The sequence below is a fragment of the Pyrgilauda ruficollis genome, unplaced genomic scaffold (genome assembly GCF_017590135.1).
Source record: "Pyrgilauda ruficollis isolate IOZ18807 unplaced genomic scaffold, ASM1759013v1 scaffold6, whole genome shotgun sequence".
Classification (NCBI taxonomy): Eukaryota; Metazoa; Chordata; class Aves; order Passeriformes; family Passeridae; genus Pyrgilauda; species Pyrgilauda ruficollis.
The window spans coordinates 14,222,876-14,243,900 of record NW_024527710.1 but is presented as its reverse complement, the minus strand read 5'-3'; the positions used below and the strand labels follow the sequence as shown (position 1 = coordinate 14,243,900).

Genomic DNA, 21,025 nt, shown 5'->3' with positions numbered 1-21,025 from the left:
TGGTTAGGGAAAGTCTTTTCTTCCCAGCCACGGGTCTACACATCAGTGTTCTTGTGCAACAGTCCGAACGCATTCAATTAAAATTGCCATCTAAGCTGCCTGTTCCATCCTCTAAAAAAGAAAACAGGTGGGGGTTTCTTTGTATGTATATAAAAGATGAAATGTTCACTCTGAGATAAGAAACACAATTATTTAATAGCACCAGAGCCTTTTCAGACTTTCTTTCACACATAAAAGGGTGAGAACATACTAGAATTTATTAAATCTATGCTTGTCTATTGAATCCTTTTTTTTTCTTTCCCTGAGTTCTTCATGTCCTCTTGGTTCCTTTGAGCAGAATTTCACTTGTCAATACCTTTAAAACCTTGGAAGAGTTGTCACTTTAGCATGGAAAAAACAGCATCTCCCCTTGGTGTGAGCCTGGACGTTGGTGCAGAATGTCCTCACTGTGGCCGTGCAGGTGCTGCCAGGAATGGTGGGGGATGGTCTCCTGCAGCTGCTGGAGGTGGGCTGGGACACTGCACTCACATTTTACTTTGTGCTATGAAGTTTTGGGAAATCCTGAATGCTGTTTGTTTTATTCAGTCCTTTGACAGAACAGAGAGGAGAGATACTGTCCTGGTAGATGTGAGCTGAAATACCAATGCTGCACCATCCTCAGGCAAGCTTTTAATTTGAATCTTAAAAGTACAGATTTCACAAAACAGGAAAAAGTGTTTTACAGTGAATTCTGGCAGTGTCCTGGAGACCTGGATAATTTTTCTTTCTATGATTTTATCACTCATCTTGGCAGGTTTTCATTATGTTTGCTCATCGAGGGACCTTTTGTGCCTTTATTTTCCCTCGTGACAAGGAGCACTTTTGCATCCGTAATCTCTTTTACAAATAGGTCTCGTCTCAATGCTGCTCAACTCCTTTATCCTTTGTACAGTTTTGTCCCCCTAGCGTTCTGTGGGGCTTTTTCCTCCCTGTTTTGATTAGAGTTGGAATAATCTCAGTGAACAAGAGAGAGAAAGTGAGCCTGGGAGGAAGGAGCCGAGCAGCTCCAGAGGGCCCTGGGGGCCGTGCTGGGCTCGCAGCCCCGGCTGAGCCCCGAGCAGGTGACCTGGGAGCGTTCCCTCTTCAGGGCCAGGGGACAGCCTTGCTCCTTGGTTAGCCACCGAGTGAAAGGCAAGGAGCCACAGGAGCCCTGCTCTCACTTGTGCGTGAGCATCTGCAGCAGTGGAGCTGCCTGATGTCCCCTGAAGGGTTTGCTGGTGCTCATGTGCCTGTCCTGGGCAGCAGGGCACTGTGCTGACCAACCTGGGGAAAAGGTGGTGCCTATTCCAGTAACAGCCCGGTATGGTTGGTAATTCCAGTTCTGGACTCTTCCCTATGATCCTGACACCTTGTTTTAATGATGTTTCAGCTTTTCAGGGGAGGAACTGAAAAGTTTTTCTGCTTATCAGTTACCTACAAGTGTAACTTCCACTGTTTAATTTTTTTAAATATCTGATTGCTGGCATTCTTAGAAACAGCATCTTAAGCAAGTTGCTTCAGCTGAAAATGACTGGGAAAAAATCAAGATTAAAAAGCTATGGGTAAGATTTTCTAATCTCTTAGATTTCCCAGAGTACACCAAGCTTTTATATAGTGTGTGTAAAATGAAAAAACCCACCCTGTAATCGTAGATTTAATTAAATGAATCTGTGAGGAAAAATTAAAGTGGGCTTTGGAAGAGGTAATTCAAATACCCCAACTATTTTATCTCTAGTCAGATACAATGTTTTGGTTTTTACAAAGAAAGCACGTCCACGCTTCTAGTAGGGCTTTTGATTATTTTAATCAATGGTTTCTTTCCTGCTTGCACAATATGTTTACTTCTAAGAAACAGCAGTGCTGTGGAAGATCACAATAGAACTATCTATGTTTTTTCTCATAATTAAAGTTCTATTCTGTTTCCATAATTACCTGATGTGAAACCTGGAAAAATGGTTCCTGATTCATTATATTCAAGCCAGACAGCGAACTAAACAGCTCTTAAGGGATTAAAGAAACATTGTCACCCTTAAAATCACATTTTAAAGTTCTTTTTGCACATAACTACTACAAGCCCATTCTAAATTGTTCTTCTGTCCGATAACCAAGTACTTAAACCACCAACTTAAATTACAATTTGTAATTTCAGCACCAAGAGGTGCTTCAGAAAAGGGGTCCTGTAATAGCAGTCCCAGTTTCCTTTGTAATTAAGTAATTGTGTTTGCAGTGTAATTAAGCAATTGAGTTTGCAGCAGGGCATTGCTGAAGCCAGTGGGGTTCTGCCCAGGCTGTGCAGCTGCCTTCTGGCACAGAGCTTATGGCTGTGCTGAGGTTACAGGGGGCTGGCAGAGGGATTTGGTATCAGAACAGACTTGAGAGAAGCAAGGAGACTGAGGAATAGCAGGAGGAGTGGAACAGATTAAAGTAAGGTCAGAGGGTCCCTCATCTGACACCAGGTGTGGCTTGAGTGTTACCTTCATATACAAAGATAATTGTATTAATTGTAGTTACTGTACATTGGGCAAAAGCAGCCTCTGAAGGTGGGTTTGAAGAAGAAGAGCATGCCCAGGAAATATGGGAGGATGCCCTGTGCAAAGGGCAGGGTGAGCAGCAGTTCAGGTAGGAGGGTGAGGGGAAGGACTGGGAGGAGCAGGAGTCTGGTGCCTGGTGGAGCACACCTGGTTCTGTGCTGTCCCCTGTGCTGAGGCAGCGGTAGGAAATGAAATATTGGTGTGTGGTTCTCAGGGGACTTGCAGGACATCTTGCCACAAAGTCCTGGAGCTGCAGATCTGGCAGTCAAGAGCCCTGGCTTTGTTTTGGCTCTGCTGCTGCCTTGTGGTGGGGCCATGGGTGACTGAAGTGGTTAAAAGCATCACCATCTGCAAAAGAAGGGATGTAATTTTGTCAAGGCTGCTGCTGTGTCATCAGAACTGGTGATTGGAGTATATTCCTGATTATATTCCTCTCTGATAGACACCAGCTAGTACTAAGGCTATGAATTGTGATTGGATTTTTCCATTGGGTTAAAAGCTTTTAACTGTGACTCTTGTTGGTCTAATTTCTTGCCAGGGTAAAGGTTGAGCACATGGGACATTTTAAGTTGACTGTTGCTCTTCTACAATCCCTTACTGAAATTTTTCATCCACAACTCTTTAGTAAGATACTTTCTTAAGTCACTGTTTTCCAAGAAGTGTAGGTAAGGAGTAAAGCCTGGATGTTCACAAGCACACCAGGAAATATCTATAGAATCCAGACTGAGACTTCTGAAAGAGATTGTCAGTGTTTAAATGCACCCTTTGGGATGCTTCAGTGTAGGCAGCAGCTTCTAAGGTGAGTGCTCTAAATTAATGGATTCTGGGAAGCAGTTCCTTTTGCAGACTCTCCTGTAGTGATGGTTGGAAAGGGGGCATCTGGCCATGCCTGTGCTTTGCTAACATCTGTACATGCATCAGTAGCTCAGTGAAGGCACTGAGGTGCACAGGCTCTGACAAAAACTGAGCTTAAGCAAATTCCTCAAAACCATCCATGGGAATGTTTAAAAAAGAAGTGGGAGTTGTGAATCTGTGTAGCCTTTAGGCACAGATCATCTCTCCCATATGTGCTCTCAGATTTTCCCTTTGCTGTTCTACTGCCTGCTGTAGCTGGATTTTATTGTCCTGAAATTTAAAGGTCACTGTTGTTACTTCCAGCTGCTGTTGGACTGGGAGCATGGATTTTTGGGTTGTGGAAAACTCAGTCCAACATTGCAGAATGACCTTGTCTGAGTACCAGTTGTACCAGTTGTGCTCCATTTCTTAGTGTGTCTTGAGCTATTCCTTTTTATGTTTTGTGAGCTGGAAATCTTGATTGAGAAGGTTTAAAGAGAAGGTTTTAGGCAGAAGTGTGTGTCAGGGTTATGGAGAAAATTGAGAATTTTCATTGTTATTCTTTTTCCTTCCTTTCATTGTTACACTGTGCGGGTGTAAACATTATACCTTGTTTTCCTTGAAATGCAGAATTGTCCTTTGAAATGGTACTTGGAATGCAAACCAAAAGAATTAATAGATCTAAACTGCTGGTGGCCTCAGATTGGTGGTGGCCTGACTTCTGAGCACAGTTTGAGTCCTAATGCACAAGATTTCTGTTTATTTAACAGTGGCCTTTGCATTGTGCTTGTACATAGCAACTCCTATCCACCCCTCTGAGTTCTGCTTTACAGTTTCTTTCCACAGAGTACTGAGCAAGGAATTTCTATGTGTTTTTGTTTTCTTTATGAGATTAGAGCCTATGATATTCTCAGCATATGGTATGAAATATTTGTTATTGTTTTTAAAGGTTGATTTGAGGAGACAGTCTGTGATGTGACTGCATTTAGTAACATAAATGAAAGTCCTTTTCTTTTTGCATATATTTAAGAAGCCGTGAGGAGTTAGTCATGGTGAGTTCTAAATACCAGGGAGACGACCACTGTGAAAACGTTTCTAAAGGAAGTAGCTTGAAGCTATAGAGTGATGTTTAGAAAAGGCCAATTTAAACTAAATAAAAATGTAATCCCTGTTATACATAATAATGAAGAAGAAATCTCTAAAATTGTGTAAAAGAATTAAAATAAAAACATGTCTGGGATTCAAGTTCCTGCAAAAAGTGTATTCAGTGATTATGCAAAATCAGGGAGGAACTTCAGAACTGTGGGGTCACTTCTTTACTTTACATAGCCTAACAACAATTTTGCATATTCTTCTCCTTCACTTGGATTTTTTTCATTCATCTCCTATGGTTTTGGTTTGAAAAAGCAGTGTTTTTTTCTAGAGTGTAAAGCAGCTGCCACTGGAAGCTGTCGTTCAACTTATGTTCCAGAAGGAGTGAATGTGTCCCTATCTGCTCATCAAATATTTTGAGAACAAGGGCTGATGTTTCTGGCTTTCAAGACACATTTTCTCTCCTCCTGAGCCAAATGAAAAATTTCCATAGCTCAACACATGTGCTGACTTACTTCCTCTGCACTGTAATTACTTAAGCACTTTCCAAACTCCAGAGACCTTGAGAGATCAAAACTGGCTGGATGGAGAGAGTGGAGAGGTTTGAGAGGGGAAGGAGGAACAGTAGCCTCGAGAGTGATGGTTCAGTGCATGGTTAATGCAGCCAAGGATGACACATGGCAGTGCACACAACAGTGGATGCAGAGATCTGTCTTCAAAAGCACGATTACTGCACCTGGAACTCCAGCACATTGTGTAGAGTGCAGTGGTTGTCAGCTAAAACCAAATTTAGAACTGGACCTACACTGCAGAGAGACTGGACTGACCAAGTCATGTTGTTCTGTTGGCTGAAAATCAACAAGAACACCGCATGTGCTCTTCTGTAACAGGCTCACAGAATCTGTTTGCTTTTCTCTATAACCTGGGTCATTGAGGCTGGGTACATGCTGCAGTCTGGATGCTGGGGTGACTTGTAGGCTGGATTTAATATTTTGTGTGGCTCCACAGTGTTACCTGTTTGAAAATGTAATCAAGTAATACATTTGAACATTGTTACCAGCACATTTCTCCAGGTATAGTCAATCAGGATATCAGGTTTTTTTCAAACAGGATGAAAGGAGTATTTTATTTTGATGATTTCACATGGCTACTCTTGTTTTGGACTGTGGTTTTTGTTGGTTTTGATTTTTTAACTTAATATAATGAAGCACTCTTTAGGTATCCAGACATTTTTCATACTAGTTGTTTTTTAGGGGTGAAGCAAGAGAATATTTCCTTCAAATTCTGAAGGTTATATTGGTTCAGCTCAGCCTTTGTATTAATTCCAGCTGGGGATCATGAGAAATGTGTGTTGCTCCGGGACTGAACTGTAATTGTGACACGGATCAAAATCTCTGCCAGGCTGTTCTTCCCCTCTCCTAAAGCAGATTAGCAGCCTGGCATCTGTTTTCTTTGGGGAGGATGGCAGAGATGCCCAGAGAGCAGAGGAGCTGCCTCACAGCTGCCCTTGGTGCCTTCAGTGGAAGCGCCTGTGCTTGCCATCGTGCCATGTCCCTGATGTTGGCAGGCAGGGCTGGTGGCTTCTGGCTGCTCCTGGCTTTGGGTGGAGCAGGGCTGGGCTGGTGCTTTGGGTCTTGGGGCAAAGCTCTTCAATCTGCCAGACCCTTTCCCCTTGAGCTCCGAGTGCCTTCACTCCTGCAGTTGCCAGCTGGGAAAGACCTACATAGAGACAGCTCTGCCCCATTGTCTCAGGAGGTTTTGGAAAGGTTGGGCACTCTGAGTGCAGTTATTTGAAGTTCTGACATCAGTCCCTTAAGTCTTAGGTGGCTGTGTAGGAAATTATAGCTGACCTGCATAGGAAATTAGGTGTAGTTTCAACCTGAATGTCATAAAAATTACTTTACCTAGACCAAGTGCAATCTTACCTACTATACAGGTAACAGAACTTGGTCTCAGAGATCTATACTGCTTCTTTTGGTTATGGTAGCTTGCAAAGAAAGTCTTCCTGCTGAAAGCATTAAAAAAATCATGCACCAGCCCTTAAGAACCACATTACATTGTATTTCTGTGAGCTTTTCTCCTGCTTGCTCTGTGGGTGGGATTCCTGCAAAGTTCAATTACTGAGTTAGCAAATACTTCAGGAGCACCAGAGCTTGTGAATTTGATTTCTCTTCCATCCCTGAGTCTTGTTCGTTTATGTCCTGGGCTTGATTGACTCTTAAGTGCATAAGAGAGTAAGAATTCCAATTAAAAGTTTCCCCAGTTTCTTTGTGCATGGATTGTCATCCAGTACAGGCTGGGCTTTTGATACAGCCTTTTCTTCTGTCACAGCATTCTGCCCTGCCATGTATTTTCACTGAGGATATAAAAATTCCCCTCAGGATATCATATATTTTTGTTATTTTATTCAGTTTGGCCACCACATTTGGTTATGAGGACAAAGAAGCAGATTATTGGGGGGAAGCATTAATTGTATATAGAAACTTTGTTTCTGCAGGAAATTAGTGTAAGAATCCATAATATTGAGAGTTGAAATTACTACAGTCCAGGTACAGAGGGAGTTGGGTAATAAATTCATTGAGGAAGGAAAGCCAGAAGCAAGCAGGAGAATTTTGTGGCCAGGTATAGGAAGGATTGTAAGGAATTCTTTAGCTGTAAGAAAAACAAATCCATATAGTGTGATACTGATCAATGAGAGTGGAAGCATAGGCTGCAGTGGCAGAAACTGAGTAAATACTGAAAGTATTTCTAATTTCTGTTCAGAAGGAAGAGGAAGAAGTTGCATTTGGACATGTAGTGACATTCCTGCTACTCAACAGCAGCTATTAAAGGTTTGGATTTAAAGCAGAAGCACTGACAAACTCTCATTGAGGGACACAGCCAATCAGTTTTCTGATCTATATTTCTACTTTTTTTTTTTTTATAAGAACTTGCATTACTGTTTTTTGCAGATATTGGAACATTGGTGGAAGTTTCAGTAAGTTAGTAAAAGCTGTATTTTTAGGCTGGTTTAAAAGGTTAGACAGAGCGCAGTACAGAACCTGCTGTAGGATGTCTGCAGCCCAAACCTGGAGTTTCTGACTGCTACAATAACAATTCAGCTCCAAAGTTGTGTGTGCTGAACTGGCTGTTGTTAGTTTTGGACAAAACCACAGAGAGCCTGATAATGGAACATAATACATCAAGATGTAAAAAAAAAAAAAAAAAAAAAAAATCCGTGTCAACATGTTAGGGAAAACAAGAGTTGTGTCACTTCTCAGTAGTTCTTGATTGAATCATGACCTTGTTAATAAGATACTGTGAATTTTAATAAGCTACTGTGTGTATTTTGTGATATGTGATTTGACTTAAACATAAAGGTTAGAAAAATATAGTTTGCAGCATAATTAGAGGTTGTACTAAGCAAGTTGAAGAGCAGGTGGTTGAGAGGTGGTAAAAGACATGGGCAGCTGCTATAAAGTGGAAAGGTTATTAGACAAGGGGCTGTGAACAACCTTACAAGGCTCACATGATTAGAGTTGAAAAATAAACCTTATTAGAAGGGTATTTGGTATTTGATTTATTGAAGAGAGGGTTGAGATTTGCCTTTATCAATTTACACCTGTCTCTTTGGTTTCATCACACAGTTGTTTCTTTAGCTTAGCAATAATCAGTCTGATCCAGGATACTAGATAAGAGAAACACAGATAAGATACAGCTCTTAACAGTAGTGGCAAATAAAGTGGCTCACTTGTATGGAAATCCTTACTGACTGAAGTCTTTAAATCAAAATTGGTACCTGTCTTAAAGATATGCTGTTGTTTAAATGAGGTGTCACTGTAGGAAGTCAGCCTTTGCTGTGCAAGCATTTCACAGTCCTGAGGCTTTTAAACTTGGGAAGTTCTCTCAGCTGCTGCACACAGACACCAGTGATGCTCACAGTTTATAGGTGAAGGCATTTGGCCCAGCTGCTGGAAGGCACAGCAAGCTCTGACACTGGAAGAAACTCCACCTTGAAATCATGTAATACTCAATCCAAGTCACTGGGAAGGAATTTTCAGGGCAAAAATTGTGTTGTTCAATTAAGGGAGCTCCACAGGTTGGGGAGAACCACTCTCCTTTCTTCTCCCCGACCATGGGTCGTTATTTGAAGGTCACAGAATCACAGATTTGTCAGGGCTGGAGATCATCCAGTCCAATGCCCCTGCTGAGCCAGGGTCACCTGGAGCATGTGACACAGGAACATGTCCAGGTGGGTTGGGAATGTTTCCAGAGAGGGAAACACAACCTCCCTGGGCAGCTGTTCCAGTGCTCTGCCACCCTCAGCATAAAGTAGTTCTGGAAAATGTCTCCAGAGAAAGTCATAGGTACCAAGAAACCTTTTTTCTGTTCTGTCATCCTTGGGGATGTGTTTTTCTCCACACATAGAAACCAGGAGAAATCTCTGAGAGGTGCCAGCTCACAGGGATGGCAAACATAATTGGGGAGATTTTGGACATTGTAGTAGCTCATCACCTGATTGGTGATTGATGGCAGAGTTTTCATGGAGTTAATGAGTAGAATGTTAACGAGTAGAAGTTACCAATATCCATCTATGCAGACTGTATTATATGTACTATCTATATGTAATAGATCTACTTCTTTTCATCTGTGATGTGCACAGAATATGCCCAGAGATAACGAGGCAGTGTGGTTAGGTGGAGGAAGCTGTTTTGGCATGTTTTGCTGCTGAGCCCGTTTGAAGTCGTTTGCAGCCTTTCAGGATTGGGAAGCGACAGTCGCTGTTCCAGCAGCCTCTGTTGTCTGAACGAGCTCCGGCTCCTTCCCTTCTGATCAAAAGCACTTGGTGAAAGGTGCAGCTTGGATCCTTTAAAGCATCTCATTATGGGTTATATTTAGAAGTGTGAAGAATATATTATTAATTACAAGGATGCTCCAAAGCAAAGAAGCTGTTTCATCCATGCCCTTGATGAACAGAAAAGTTCCTGTGCTGAAGGAAGGTTATGCAATTAACAGTATATTCATTAGGAGTTCATCAGATAGCAAACTATGCTTATCTCCAGGATGGTACTGGAATATCTGACAATTTCCTAGTTACTGCCTAAGTGATAAGGCAAGAGACAGAAACTGCCAGTTCCTGATATATAAATTTTTATAAATTTCCTGATTATATAAATTTTACTGCCATTAAAATTTATATAATACAGTTTACATATCTGTTATATACTAGTTATATATATATGTAATATTTTACATCTCAATTTACAGGCCAAGTTCTGTCTTGCTGCCTTGTTGAAAAGAACTGGAGGTGTAAATTGGCCCCACATATTTCTTGGTTGCTAAGTGAGCACAATGTATGGACACTGTGAGGATCATTACAGGATTTTTGCTCTCTTTTGTTCCTACAAAACCCCTCTTACCAGGGTAGCTGTCCACTGGGTTCATCCAGGATCATTCTGGATGTTTGCTTCCACCTGCTCAGTACTCTCAAATCCAGTCTGTGCACTGGGCCTATGAAACAGAGTCACCTTTGCAGGGACATTTCTCCAGCTTAAGGGATTTTTGTCATTATTTGCAGCACTTAAAAAATACAGTCATTTTTCTGTCTTCAAATTCAGACTGGCATCTGGTAATTGATTTTTGCTAATTGAGTGATATAGGCAGGTGAATTTTTTTTAAACTGTGCTTTAAAACCTAATTTTGAGTTGAGCATTAATTTGGTCCAAAGAAATGGAGAAGTCAAGTGCCTAAATATGCCAGAATATGTATGAAATAAGCTGCCATCTGGAATTTGTTTCTGGATTTGCTGTAATAGAAATGGAGCACTCTGGGATGCATATTTTGGGGCATTTTAGAAATTAATATATAGGAAGAAAAATAGATAAATCTGTCCTGGTGCTGTGCTTAGCTGCTTGTGTAAGAATTTGACAAGTGACCAAAGTGATAATGTCTGGTAGGCTTGGACTAAGATACTGCCTAAGTAGAGAGAATGGAGTGAGATACTGTCAGTGGAGAGAATAAATTATTTTTAGAAACTAATTTTTTTAACAGTTCAGGGTCACGGTGCCAACAATTTGAAGAGAACCTAGAAAACTCTGTCACTTTTATCTATAAACCAAAGCCAGTCAATAACATTTGATTCAATAAAAAGTAAATTTATCCCTTATCTAAAAGTATATGTGCAGAAATTGTTCCAAGATGCTTTCAAAGTGCTGAGTTACAAACCCATACAGGGAGGGATGATTGATTTATTGTGTGCTGCAATCTGGAGTATTTTATCACTGAATCTTTAGTGAAGAAAGTTGATGTTGTTAAAGCTGCAATGTATTTAGACCCAAAGGCTAGGAATAAAGCAGGAAGCATTATTGGATCAGTACAGATCAGGAGGTTGTGGTTGTTACCTGTGTTTCTGTGGAGATCATCTCTTTCCGTGGTCTCTCAACCCAGACCAGGAGGGATGGGCTTTGTATCGGGGTGGGCTCTGGTGTGTGCCCGCGGGATGCCCAGCTCCTGGGAATTAGGTAGTGGGAATTAGGCTGACACCTGAATAAGTGACAAAGACTTGTAATGAGTCCCATTTGGGAGGAAAGCTGAGACTGTTCCCCACCTCTGGCATATCGCTCCCGAGGGCTCTGTTCAGCAGCTCAGCACATCCATTTGTCACCACAGTGGCTGCGTGAGAAAGTTTCATGTTCACAAATCTGTTTGCCCACACGTCTCTGGAATCCCTGGTCTCGGGCAGGGAACAAGTTTTCCTTTCAGGAGTTGCATTTCTGGGGTTAATTAGCTGACTTCCATTCATCCCAGCTTGTGCCGCCGTCACCTCCTGACTCTCATTCCTTCCCTGACACTCCCCTTTCTTCCCAGAGCATGGCTGTGTGTGAGCTCGGCTCATTCCCAGCTCCCTGCTCCCACTCTGTGCTGGGTCAGCTGTTACCCTCGGCTGTTGTATTCTCCTCCTGAATCAGAGCTGCCTTAAAAGCATCACGCATCACTAATCAAGGGGGAGCACGGTGGATCATCGTAGATTTTTCAAGGTTGTTTGTAGCCAGACTTAGTTTTTCACAGTAGGCAGCCCTGGAAAAAAGTACAGGTGGAGGATCTGTATTGAGAAACGGAGCTCAGCTCTCAACCATGTCAAAGATTTTATTTTCATTTTATTTATTCATTTTATTTCTGGGCTATGGGAAAGGCAACATACTTTTATTTTTTCTTTTCTTTTTCCTTTTTTTTTTTCTTTTTCTCTTCTCTCCTCTGACCTCCCCCAGTACTGTTAATACAGAAGGAAAAGGAAGGCTGAACTGCATTGCAACTGGCAATGTGTACATAGATTGACAGGGTAATTACTGATGTAGACAGTGGTGGGATGGGAGGCTTGACAGGACAATGTTGTACATCACTCTTTCAAACTAGCTCTAGAAACAATAGAGTTTAAAAATGATGTTATGTTCGGGGTAGAAAAAAAGCAGAGTATTTTTTCTGACCTTCTTAAAGTCATGTCATTGTTGAATTTTTTTTTAAGCTTTACTTTTGATTGATCATGAAAAATGCCTCTCACAAAAGGGAATATTTAATAGCTTTTCTATTAGAAAACTATCTCTAAAGACAATTTTGAGTCCTGGATTTTGCTGGCAGGTCTGGGTGTTTGCTAACTACCAAAGTCAACTGTCAGTTTATTATGAAACTGTTTGAGATCAGCAGTGCACATTGCTCCTTTACTTCTGCCAGGAACAGGTTCTTCTTCAGCTGTTCTGGTTTCTTACTTCGATGTCTGGGATTTTCCCTGTGGTTTTTATTAGTATGTCCTTGCCTCTGTGCCAAGCTCAGGGCATGGCCAACTGATCCTTGAGATGAGAGAAAACCACCAGTGAAGAGAAAATAAAATTTTAAATAGTACAAAGTTATCTGAAGAAATCTGATGTAGAAACTCAGGTTTTCAGTAGCCAGAATAATGTCTTAGAGACACAACTGCTCTGGAAGGCAAGTTCTGCTCTGGTTTAGAGGAGGAACAGAGAGAAAGGCAAGAGGGTCTGGTGGTTTCACAAGGAGGGACCATGTTAGGGTTTTAAACAGCTCTCCAGGGTAAGTCCAGGGTAAATTATGGATTTTCCTCTTCCATCAAGAAGACATGAAAAGGGCCAACGTTGGTAGAAATAGGGGGAAAGTTGGCAGATGGCATCTGACTTGAGTTTATCAAAATCCCCTTTTTGTTCCTCTAAACAATGAGGGCTGTGCTTCACTGTCATTAAGCAGGGCTGTCACTACAGGGCTGTATTCATTTCTTCTCTGGATTAATCTGAGTAAATGTTTCTCGTGACCATATGGCTATGGTGTCAGGAAAGATGAGAAACTGGCATTCAGAGGTGGCACGTGGCTCCTGGGCTCTCCCATATTACTGTGCAATAATTGCAATAATGCTTTCCTCAGCTGGAGCTGGACTGCACCAGCCTCATTCTGTTGCTCACATTTCTGCCTTGCCCTGTGCAGTCCAGCTCAGCTCTGCAGCAGGGCACCCCACAGGTGTGGTAAGGTCCATGGCTCTTGCCTATGTTGATGTTGTACAGAACCTGTGGAAAATGGTAGCAAGGAATGGAGTTGGAATCCCAGGGTTATCCTGTGTCTCATTCAATTTTATTGAAGGATTTGTGCATCCCTGACCAAAGCAATGCCTCGAGGCATTGAACACGAGAGCCAGCAGGGCACTGCTGATCGTGCAGAGAGGGCTGGGTGGGGAGCAAGGCCAGGGACTGGCCTTGAGGGATTGCTGACAATATCTGGAACTGTTCTGTTTCCCCTGGAAAGGCAGCTTTTGTCTCAAGGTGCTTGGGCATAAAAGCTGCTTTAGGGAATGAACTTTTGCAATGAATTCTCATATGTGTGGTGGCAGGTAAGGAAATGTAGTTTGTTCAGGAGCAGAAAGCCCTCACTGTATCATGTGCACCTCTCTCATGCCTAATAACCTGCCATGGTCTCTTAGAAACTGGATGCTCTGTGCACAGCCAGACTTGACAGTGGGAGAATGTCACAGTGTATTCTACAGACACCAGTAAAAAAACACTGTTGTTTTACAAGCACTAGATGGTTAAAAAATGGAGTTTAATGAGGATCAGCAGCCTATATCCTCACTGCTGTTAAACATCTGATCTTTGTAAATTCTGAAATTTCAGAAGTAGAAGTATGACCATGAGGAATAGTTTAAAGGCAATTAAAAAACTTTCTGATTCCTACTGAAAGTATCACAATTTTCCTGCAGTTTGAGACCAAGGAGGATCATGTAATCAACCAGTCTGACCACCTGTTTACCATGGGCCATTGACCTAGACTTGGATTTACCCCAGACAAGCAAACTGACTTGAATTTAAGGACTTGATTTCTCAGCAGCAGGGCCTGTTGGGCACATCAGGTAGAGAACAGAAGAGCTATCAGAACAGTATCTGGAGAAGCTCTGAGAGGAATTAGGTGAGATGTGCTCAGGTGACTGCAGCAGAAGAGCATTTGCTGTGTTTACAGGAACACAAAATCAGCTGAAGTCGTGCCAGTCAGACTGAGGGAAGGAAATGCTTTTTGTAGCCAAGTTTGATGTTAGTTTTGATTTTTGAAGTGGATGAGTAAGACATAGCAATCAGGAATCAAAGATAAGGCGGTGCACTGGAAGCCCAGGGGATGCAGTCCTTTCTGTTCAGCTTGTGTCCTGGGCTGGGACAGTATTTGGGATTCCAAGGGTGCCAGGATAGCTCTGAACCTGGGATTCTTCCTGGCTTATGTAGTGGGACATGGAGCTTAGCTAAAACCTGGTGCCATTTGTCTTTGCAGCCTGCTATAGAGATCTCTTACCTCCTTGCACTGTGCTGAAATACAGTTTATAATTCCTGTTAAAACTATTGGCACGATACCAGAGAATCATTTTCTTCCTTGAGGTTGTTTGTAGTGTCTGGGCTTTTGGAACACACTTTTCCTATAAAAGTTACCTCACTGTTATTCTGACAGTGAGTCTCTATTTTGGTAATTAGAATTAATCCTGGGATTTTGAATTCCTGATTATTTCACTCTGATGTCAGAGATGGTAATCACCAATGTGCTAATCTGCACAAAAGTGAGGTAGCTGTTGCCTGTCTCTTTTAGACAAGCTGAACCCTTTGTATGTCAAGCTTATTTTCTCCTTCCAGTTTCAAGGTAGAGGAGTTGGAGACTCATCAGGGACTGCTAATACAAGGTGTTGTAGAGGAGCCCTTCTTACAAGCAGACAAGAACAGGGTTAATAAGGGCTGTACTGTGCAGTGCAATGGAGGGAAATGTGTGCAAATCCTCTGCTGTTCCCCTGGGAACTTCTGAACATAAGTCATCATCAAACAAATGACACTACTGAATCTATTTATCAGGTGTATCAATTGTTAATGCTGTTCCTGACAATTTACAGTGTAGTTCCTTAGTCACCTTCCTTAATCTGTCTTTTGAGCTGCTTAATTTATGGTGAAAGTTGAAAGGCAGCGCCCATAAGTTAATTGTCATTTTGTGCAAGACAAATAGATTTTTCACTGATTCTGTGCCTTTGCATGCTGCCACAAAGACTATGACACATCAGCCTGTACTTACCCACTCACACATGCAGAGTCAGGTGGCATCAGTTCCAGCCCTGGGAACTGGTGCTGTCAGCGTGCCCCAGTTTGACCAGAATGGAGTTTCCTGTGGGAGCAGATGGATGGGGCGGCTGCTTCTGTCAACAGAGGCGTCATTGGTGGTGGGTTGGTCTCATTCCAAGTCTCACTGCTGTAATCTTAATTCACTTAAGCCACTAATCATGACGTTTGTTTTGACCTGGGCTGCTTTCAACTGAAATTGTAGAGTTGCCTGTATTTTCTCAGAGATCTCAAGTGTAAGTGTAATACAGATATGGTGAGCAACCCAAGTACTGCTGATGGATTGGCTTTTGTACAAGTCACAAGTTCATGTAAGTGTTGCTATCCTAGCAGGCTGATGCTTGTACTGTGTTGCTTTACGTGACAGAAGGTTCAGTGCAGCTCCTGACCTTAGTGGGAACAATTCTTTGATTAGCATTCCCCATGGCGTGTTCTGTCTCTGTATTGCTGATGCCCAGATCCAAACTCAAGCACCCAGTGAAAGCTGAGGGTTGAGGGAGTCCCTGTGTGCTCACAGTGCTCTGTGCACCAGGGCCAAAGAAACTCCCAAGACATGGGAATCACCCAGCATGGATGTTGCAGTCCTCACACAAACACTTCTGATCATAACATGTCACAAGGAAGGCATCAGGGAGATCAAGTATATCAAATATGATATAACACACCTTAGAAAATCACACCCAGAATCTGATGTGTCTTGAAGAGTTGAGACACATCAAAAGTAAAGTAAAGTAAACAACAGCGACCTGTCCTGAGCTGCAGCGTGAGCTGGGGTCGGTGGGGCAGAGGCCAGTGTTCCTCACAGCCACCTGCAGCTGGGAGAAGGGGCGAGAGAAGGAAAGTGCCAGTCAGATACAGCTTCAGCTGTGACAATATTTTATGTCAGAAGGTGGATTTTAAACTGTGTTTCTTATGCACCTTAAATACTTCAATGGGAAACTTTGAGTTTTAAGTCAGTAGTAAGTGTAGATGAGGATATAAAAATTCGTACACACACATATATATAAAGAACAATATATGCAAACTTGTGACTGAGATTTTTTTCTGAATCACAAATCTTCAGTGATTGAGAACTCTGAGTTCTGAATTTCCCTAAGCAATCTCTGCCTGTCAGCTCCCCTCCTCTCTGCAGAACAGTTGCTCATTTACCAGTTAGGCTTGTTTTCTCTGGAAACAAACTGGATTCTAGTCCTGTACTTGGGCAGGTGTGAACACTTATTTTGTTCTTGGTACATCTCTGAGGCAGTTCTGCCAGTTGTGACAAAAGAAGATTTAAGGGCAGTGTTTGAGGAGGGAAGGTCCCTGTTAAAAAACATTCCTTTAAAAAAAAAAGAAAAGCTGACAACTAAACCATTGCTGGAGGAAAGAGGGAGGTAGGAATTTAAAATTCCATAATAAAAGTAGTGGAAATATTTGTGGGAACAGTTCATTGGCATGGCAGAAAATAATTAAACCATTTTAGTATTGAGTTTTCTCTGTTGTAGAAAAAAATGTTTTGGGTTAGAGCTTCTGAAGAACCTGGGAAAACCACAAGGGGCAGTCTGGAGAGGATGAGGAGTTAGTTATTTCAGCAGAGATAGAGAAGCTGTTCAGACCTGTAAGATGATGTATTTCCACAAAGGGCGTTCTTTTCAGTCTGCTGATGAAAAGTCTTGTGGGTTTCCCACCAGTAGAAGCTGCTTAATTGCATTTTGTGTATGCTCTTAGAGTACCTGTTTGGTGAGAACCTGACAAATGGTCTTCTGAAAGTAAATCAATTTTGTTTTCTTGGGCTTTCTTGAATATACATGATGTCCGGAGCCTGAAAAGCACAGCAGTGGCACAAGAGGAAGCAAACAGTGGGGCGCCAGTTAGGCTCTATGGTTCTCTGAAAGACTTTGTAGCCTCCTATAAAGAGAAAGAAGAATGTGCCATTGGCGGTAGTGAGTAAATGGAACCTTCTTGTCTTCTTTGCTCTTGTCTCGTTATAAATAAACCATTGTTGTCCATCCTTGGCATTTGCAGTTCATTGTGATAAATTGGTCTTGATGTGTCTGACATTTCAACCAAGTTGTTTAATGGTGCTTTTCTGAAAAGGCAGATCTTGCTATAACTCGCGTTGGTCCAGAATGCATCCAGGGTAAGAGCACTCACCATCACACACAGCACTAACCCTTTCCTTTCTGCCTGCACAAAGAGGGAAGGAGGAGGTAACACATTTTGGTCACGTCAGCCCAAGAGGCCTGGGTTTGTGTAAGCCGTGCACAGAAACAGAAATGTTAAGTCTGCAGTTGCCGAAAGCCTCTTTAATAGTGTGGAAAACAACATGGACTCCACTTGCATCTGCAGCCTCAGGGGAGAGGGGAGGAAAACACCCAACTTGCTGGAAATGCAGGTGTGTTTTCACCAAAGGTTTGCTTTGAGTTTTGTGTAAGATCCCCTCTCTGTTACCTGCCAGTGCTTACAAGTCGTTGGCTTCCACGCAACAATTGCTTGGGTGCAGAAACCACTGGAACACAGAGATTTGATGATCTGTGACCAAGAGCAGCTTCTATTGCTGCATCCCTGAAAGTTCAAGCTTTGATTTACATATTTTAAATGTCTGTAATTATTCTGTCAGGGAGATGACTAACACAGTGGTTGCTTTCCATAAATAGGAGCCTTCTGTTCATACCTTTCTAAACCTTAGAGCTTCCCAAAACTATTAAACATCTGCCCACAGCAGCCAAGCAAAAGTAATTCCCATACTTTAAACTGTGACCAGTAAATAACCTTTTTGCTGGTTAATGATCCCACTGTGTGATGACACCATTTTATGATTAAATTTTACCTTCTTCAAAATCAGGTGTGTGGAACATGTTCTTACCTGTCTTGACTCACTTGGTTCTCAGTGGAGATTTACAGTGAGGAGGGAAGACCTGGTCCTACTTGGCATCAAACAAATTCTCCTTTCCCTCACCATTTCCAGAAGAAGAATTAGAACAATTATTGAGGAATGTGGACCAATAACCTGATTAACAAATGTCTCCATGACATTTTGATATCCCAGTTTTCCCAGTATGCCAGTCCAATCCAAACCTTAATGTAGTTGGGTATTACAAAACCTGCAGCTTAGAGGGGACACAGGACTTGGCCTGAGTTGGCAGACACACTGATCATGATGGGGTCTTGCTGGGGAGCCTTTCCAATGTTTTTGATTACTAATTTGCTGGAAAAATAATCCCAAAGCCTAAGTAAGGATCCTTTTTTTCCTCCCCTCTGTAATCATGCAACATTGATAAATGTTATTTAGGTATGCAGCGAGCAAATTTCAACAGAAATGCTGTCATGCCTCAGGGTTATAAAACTTCATTACATCTGTTATTAACTGTCTGTCTGTGGCAGCACCTAATTTTTCTTGATGTATTGGTTGCCCGCAGCTTCTCCAAACTGCTTCTTCTAACACTTGAAGGCGCTAAGACGGAGAAATGCAGGGATTAAATGGCACTGCTCTCCAAGTGGCTGATGGATGCTTTGGGGCTGTAGGATGCCCTTTCACAGTCTCCTTGTGTAGGTGGAAGGGGAGATATAATTTTCATCCTCTCTCAGCACTTGGGAAGCTGATTGACTTCGTAAATACCTTTACCAGGGCAGGGTAATGTGAAGGTTTTCATTTAGAATCCAGGTTCCCACCTGCTCAGTAGACCTGCAGCCATACACAGCATTATCATCATTAGTAGCAGTGGAAGAAATACTTGAATACACGTAATTTTTTGAAGAGAGAAATTAGTCTCTTTAATAAGCAAATCCTGCCAAACTGGATGATGATTCCAGAATGCTAAACAATTGTTTAAATTGTGGAACATTTTGCATTTCAGCAGCCTTGTCACAATAAATGTAGATCTGTTGCTCTTTACACCAGTATGAAGGAAAAAGGAATTTTAGCAATGCAAACTAGTTATGAGAGAATGAGCTTCACAGCTTACTTGGTTCCAGATAAATCTGGCAAATTCTTTTTCATAGTTGTCTTCTTGCCTGTACTGGGGTTTTTGCTTCTGCAGGTCCTCCTACATCTCCATGTCTGACATCACAGTTTCCTCCAATTTACGCATTTACAGCTCAATTTGTTAAATATCTGCAAGTTCCTGCTTGCCCTGGCTGCTTTTTCCTCAGCTTTGCTGACCACAATCTGCCCAGGTCATTATGTTTAGAAATTGCCTTGCCAAACCTAGACATACACCGTTGTACTAAAATGAGGGAATTGCTTTTTCCTGGTTTAGCTGGAGGTGGTTTGTGCAGAGCTGCTGTGCTGTGTGCAGGGCAGTGCCTGAGCAGCTCCAGCTCAGTGTGTTGGGCAGGGGGGCAGAGCCCAGTTTGCACTGAGCACCCCTCCCTGTCACAGCCAACCCCAAGTTCTCAGCTGGAATCCCTGTTGGTCTATTGGAACAACTTCCTCAGTTCATTTTGGCTGAGAGAGACAGGAAGGGCCTCATCCCAGGGCAGCCTGATTGAGGAGGCAGCAGGTTGGCTTGGGATTTCATTCCAATATATCTCAGGATCAAGCCATTCAAAGTCAAAGTAACTGTAACAGCATAAACAATGTTAGAAATGTTTGGAAATATATGTTTAACGTCTGTTTATTTCTTTGGTTGTTTTTCTTCCAGCCAAACAAGTGTGTCCATCTGAAAAAATAAGCTGTGGAGACTTAAGCAACAAGTGCATCCCATTGTCCTGGAGATGTGATGGGCAGAAGGACTGTGAAAGTGGAATTGATGAGGCTGGTTGCACTCCTGGTGAGTAAATACAGATGCAACATCTCCATTTAGGACTATAAAAGTCCTGGAGTGACTGTTACAAAAGGCATGGAAAGGGATGACTTTTCCTGCCAACAAACTTACTCTGCTTTGCAGTGCTAAGTGCTGACTTCTAGAACCAGAGAGGAAAGAAGGAATCTCCAGTTGGGGCTGGCTAGAGAATGCATGAACTCTATGAAGAATTAAGTATTATTATTAGGGTTAACACCCAGGTGATATGGAAAGGATTTAAGGTTCAGACCTTCCTCTGTGGTAGCTCAGCAAGTCCTGCTGTGTCCTGTACAGAGTGGGGACAGACTCAGGCTGGCTTCTGCTGGGGTAGAATAGATGGGCCTGGACATTGATGGCTTGTTGGTTTCACTGGACAGAGAGAGGCTGATGTACCCTGTAGCCATAACTGTTTTAAATTCAGTCCCTAAATGGCCATTGACTTTTATTAGGCCTTCTGTGCTGAATGAAAGAGCCCTTTATCAGTGTTTTCAGTCTGTGGAAACTCCTGCACTGCCTTTTATGAGGCCTTTCTGTGCTTTATCAGTGTTTTCAGTCTGTGGAAACTCCTGCACTGTGTGGTCAAACTATTTCTCAGACTGCCTTTTTGGTAGACCAAATATATTAGTTCTTTATGCTTCTCGATGTCAAATATTCTCTTTTGAATGAATGCTTGACTCATTCTTGTGGCTCCCTTTGGTTTTCCAGTTGGTTTTCCAACTTCGTTTTTACACAGACCACCAAAATTTAGGGAGTATCAGTCTTGCCAGTCTGTGCAGAAGTAAAATCACCTTTCTAATTTCTGATACTGTTCTTATTAAATTCTTCATGTGCAAATGATCCCAGGCTTTTAAGAAGCTCACTAAGTTCTGTGTATTCACCCATCCCTCAATATTTCTAGTGTTGCCTGTGGTATCAGCAATGTTACTTTTACTTCCAGGTTACTGGTGGAAGGGTTGAATGATTACATTCCAGCACAAATTGAAGTTTTTTCATTTGAAAACTGGATTTTGGGCTCTAATTCCTGCCCCGTTCATAATCCACATTATATCTTTTCTTTGAAGCTGTACAAGGAAATATGTTTTACATGAACATTTTGTGGCTCTGAGTGGAGTGCTGTGGACAAATTTATTTCTTTGCAGTCAGCTTTATCAAACAAGATATTATCAAAGCC

At 42.1% G+C, this 21,025-nt stretch overlaps 1 protein-coding gene across 1 annotated transcript in view; it reads left to right on the top strand.

Moving 5' to 3' along the window:
- LRP8 (LDL receptor related protein 8) overlaps positions 1-21,025 on the top strand; it is a 170,669-nt gene that overhangs the window by 111,721 nt on the left and 37,923 nt on the right. Inside the window, exon 4 of the mRNA XM_041483481.1 lies at positions 19,714-19,842. Coding sequence (XP_041339415.1) covers positions 19,714-19,842 — 129 coding nt within the window. The remainder of the gene's footprint in view (positions 1-19,713; positions 19,843-21,025) is intronic.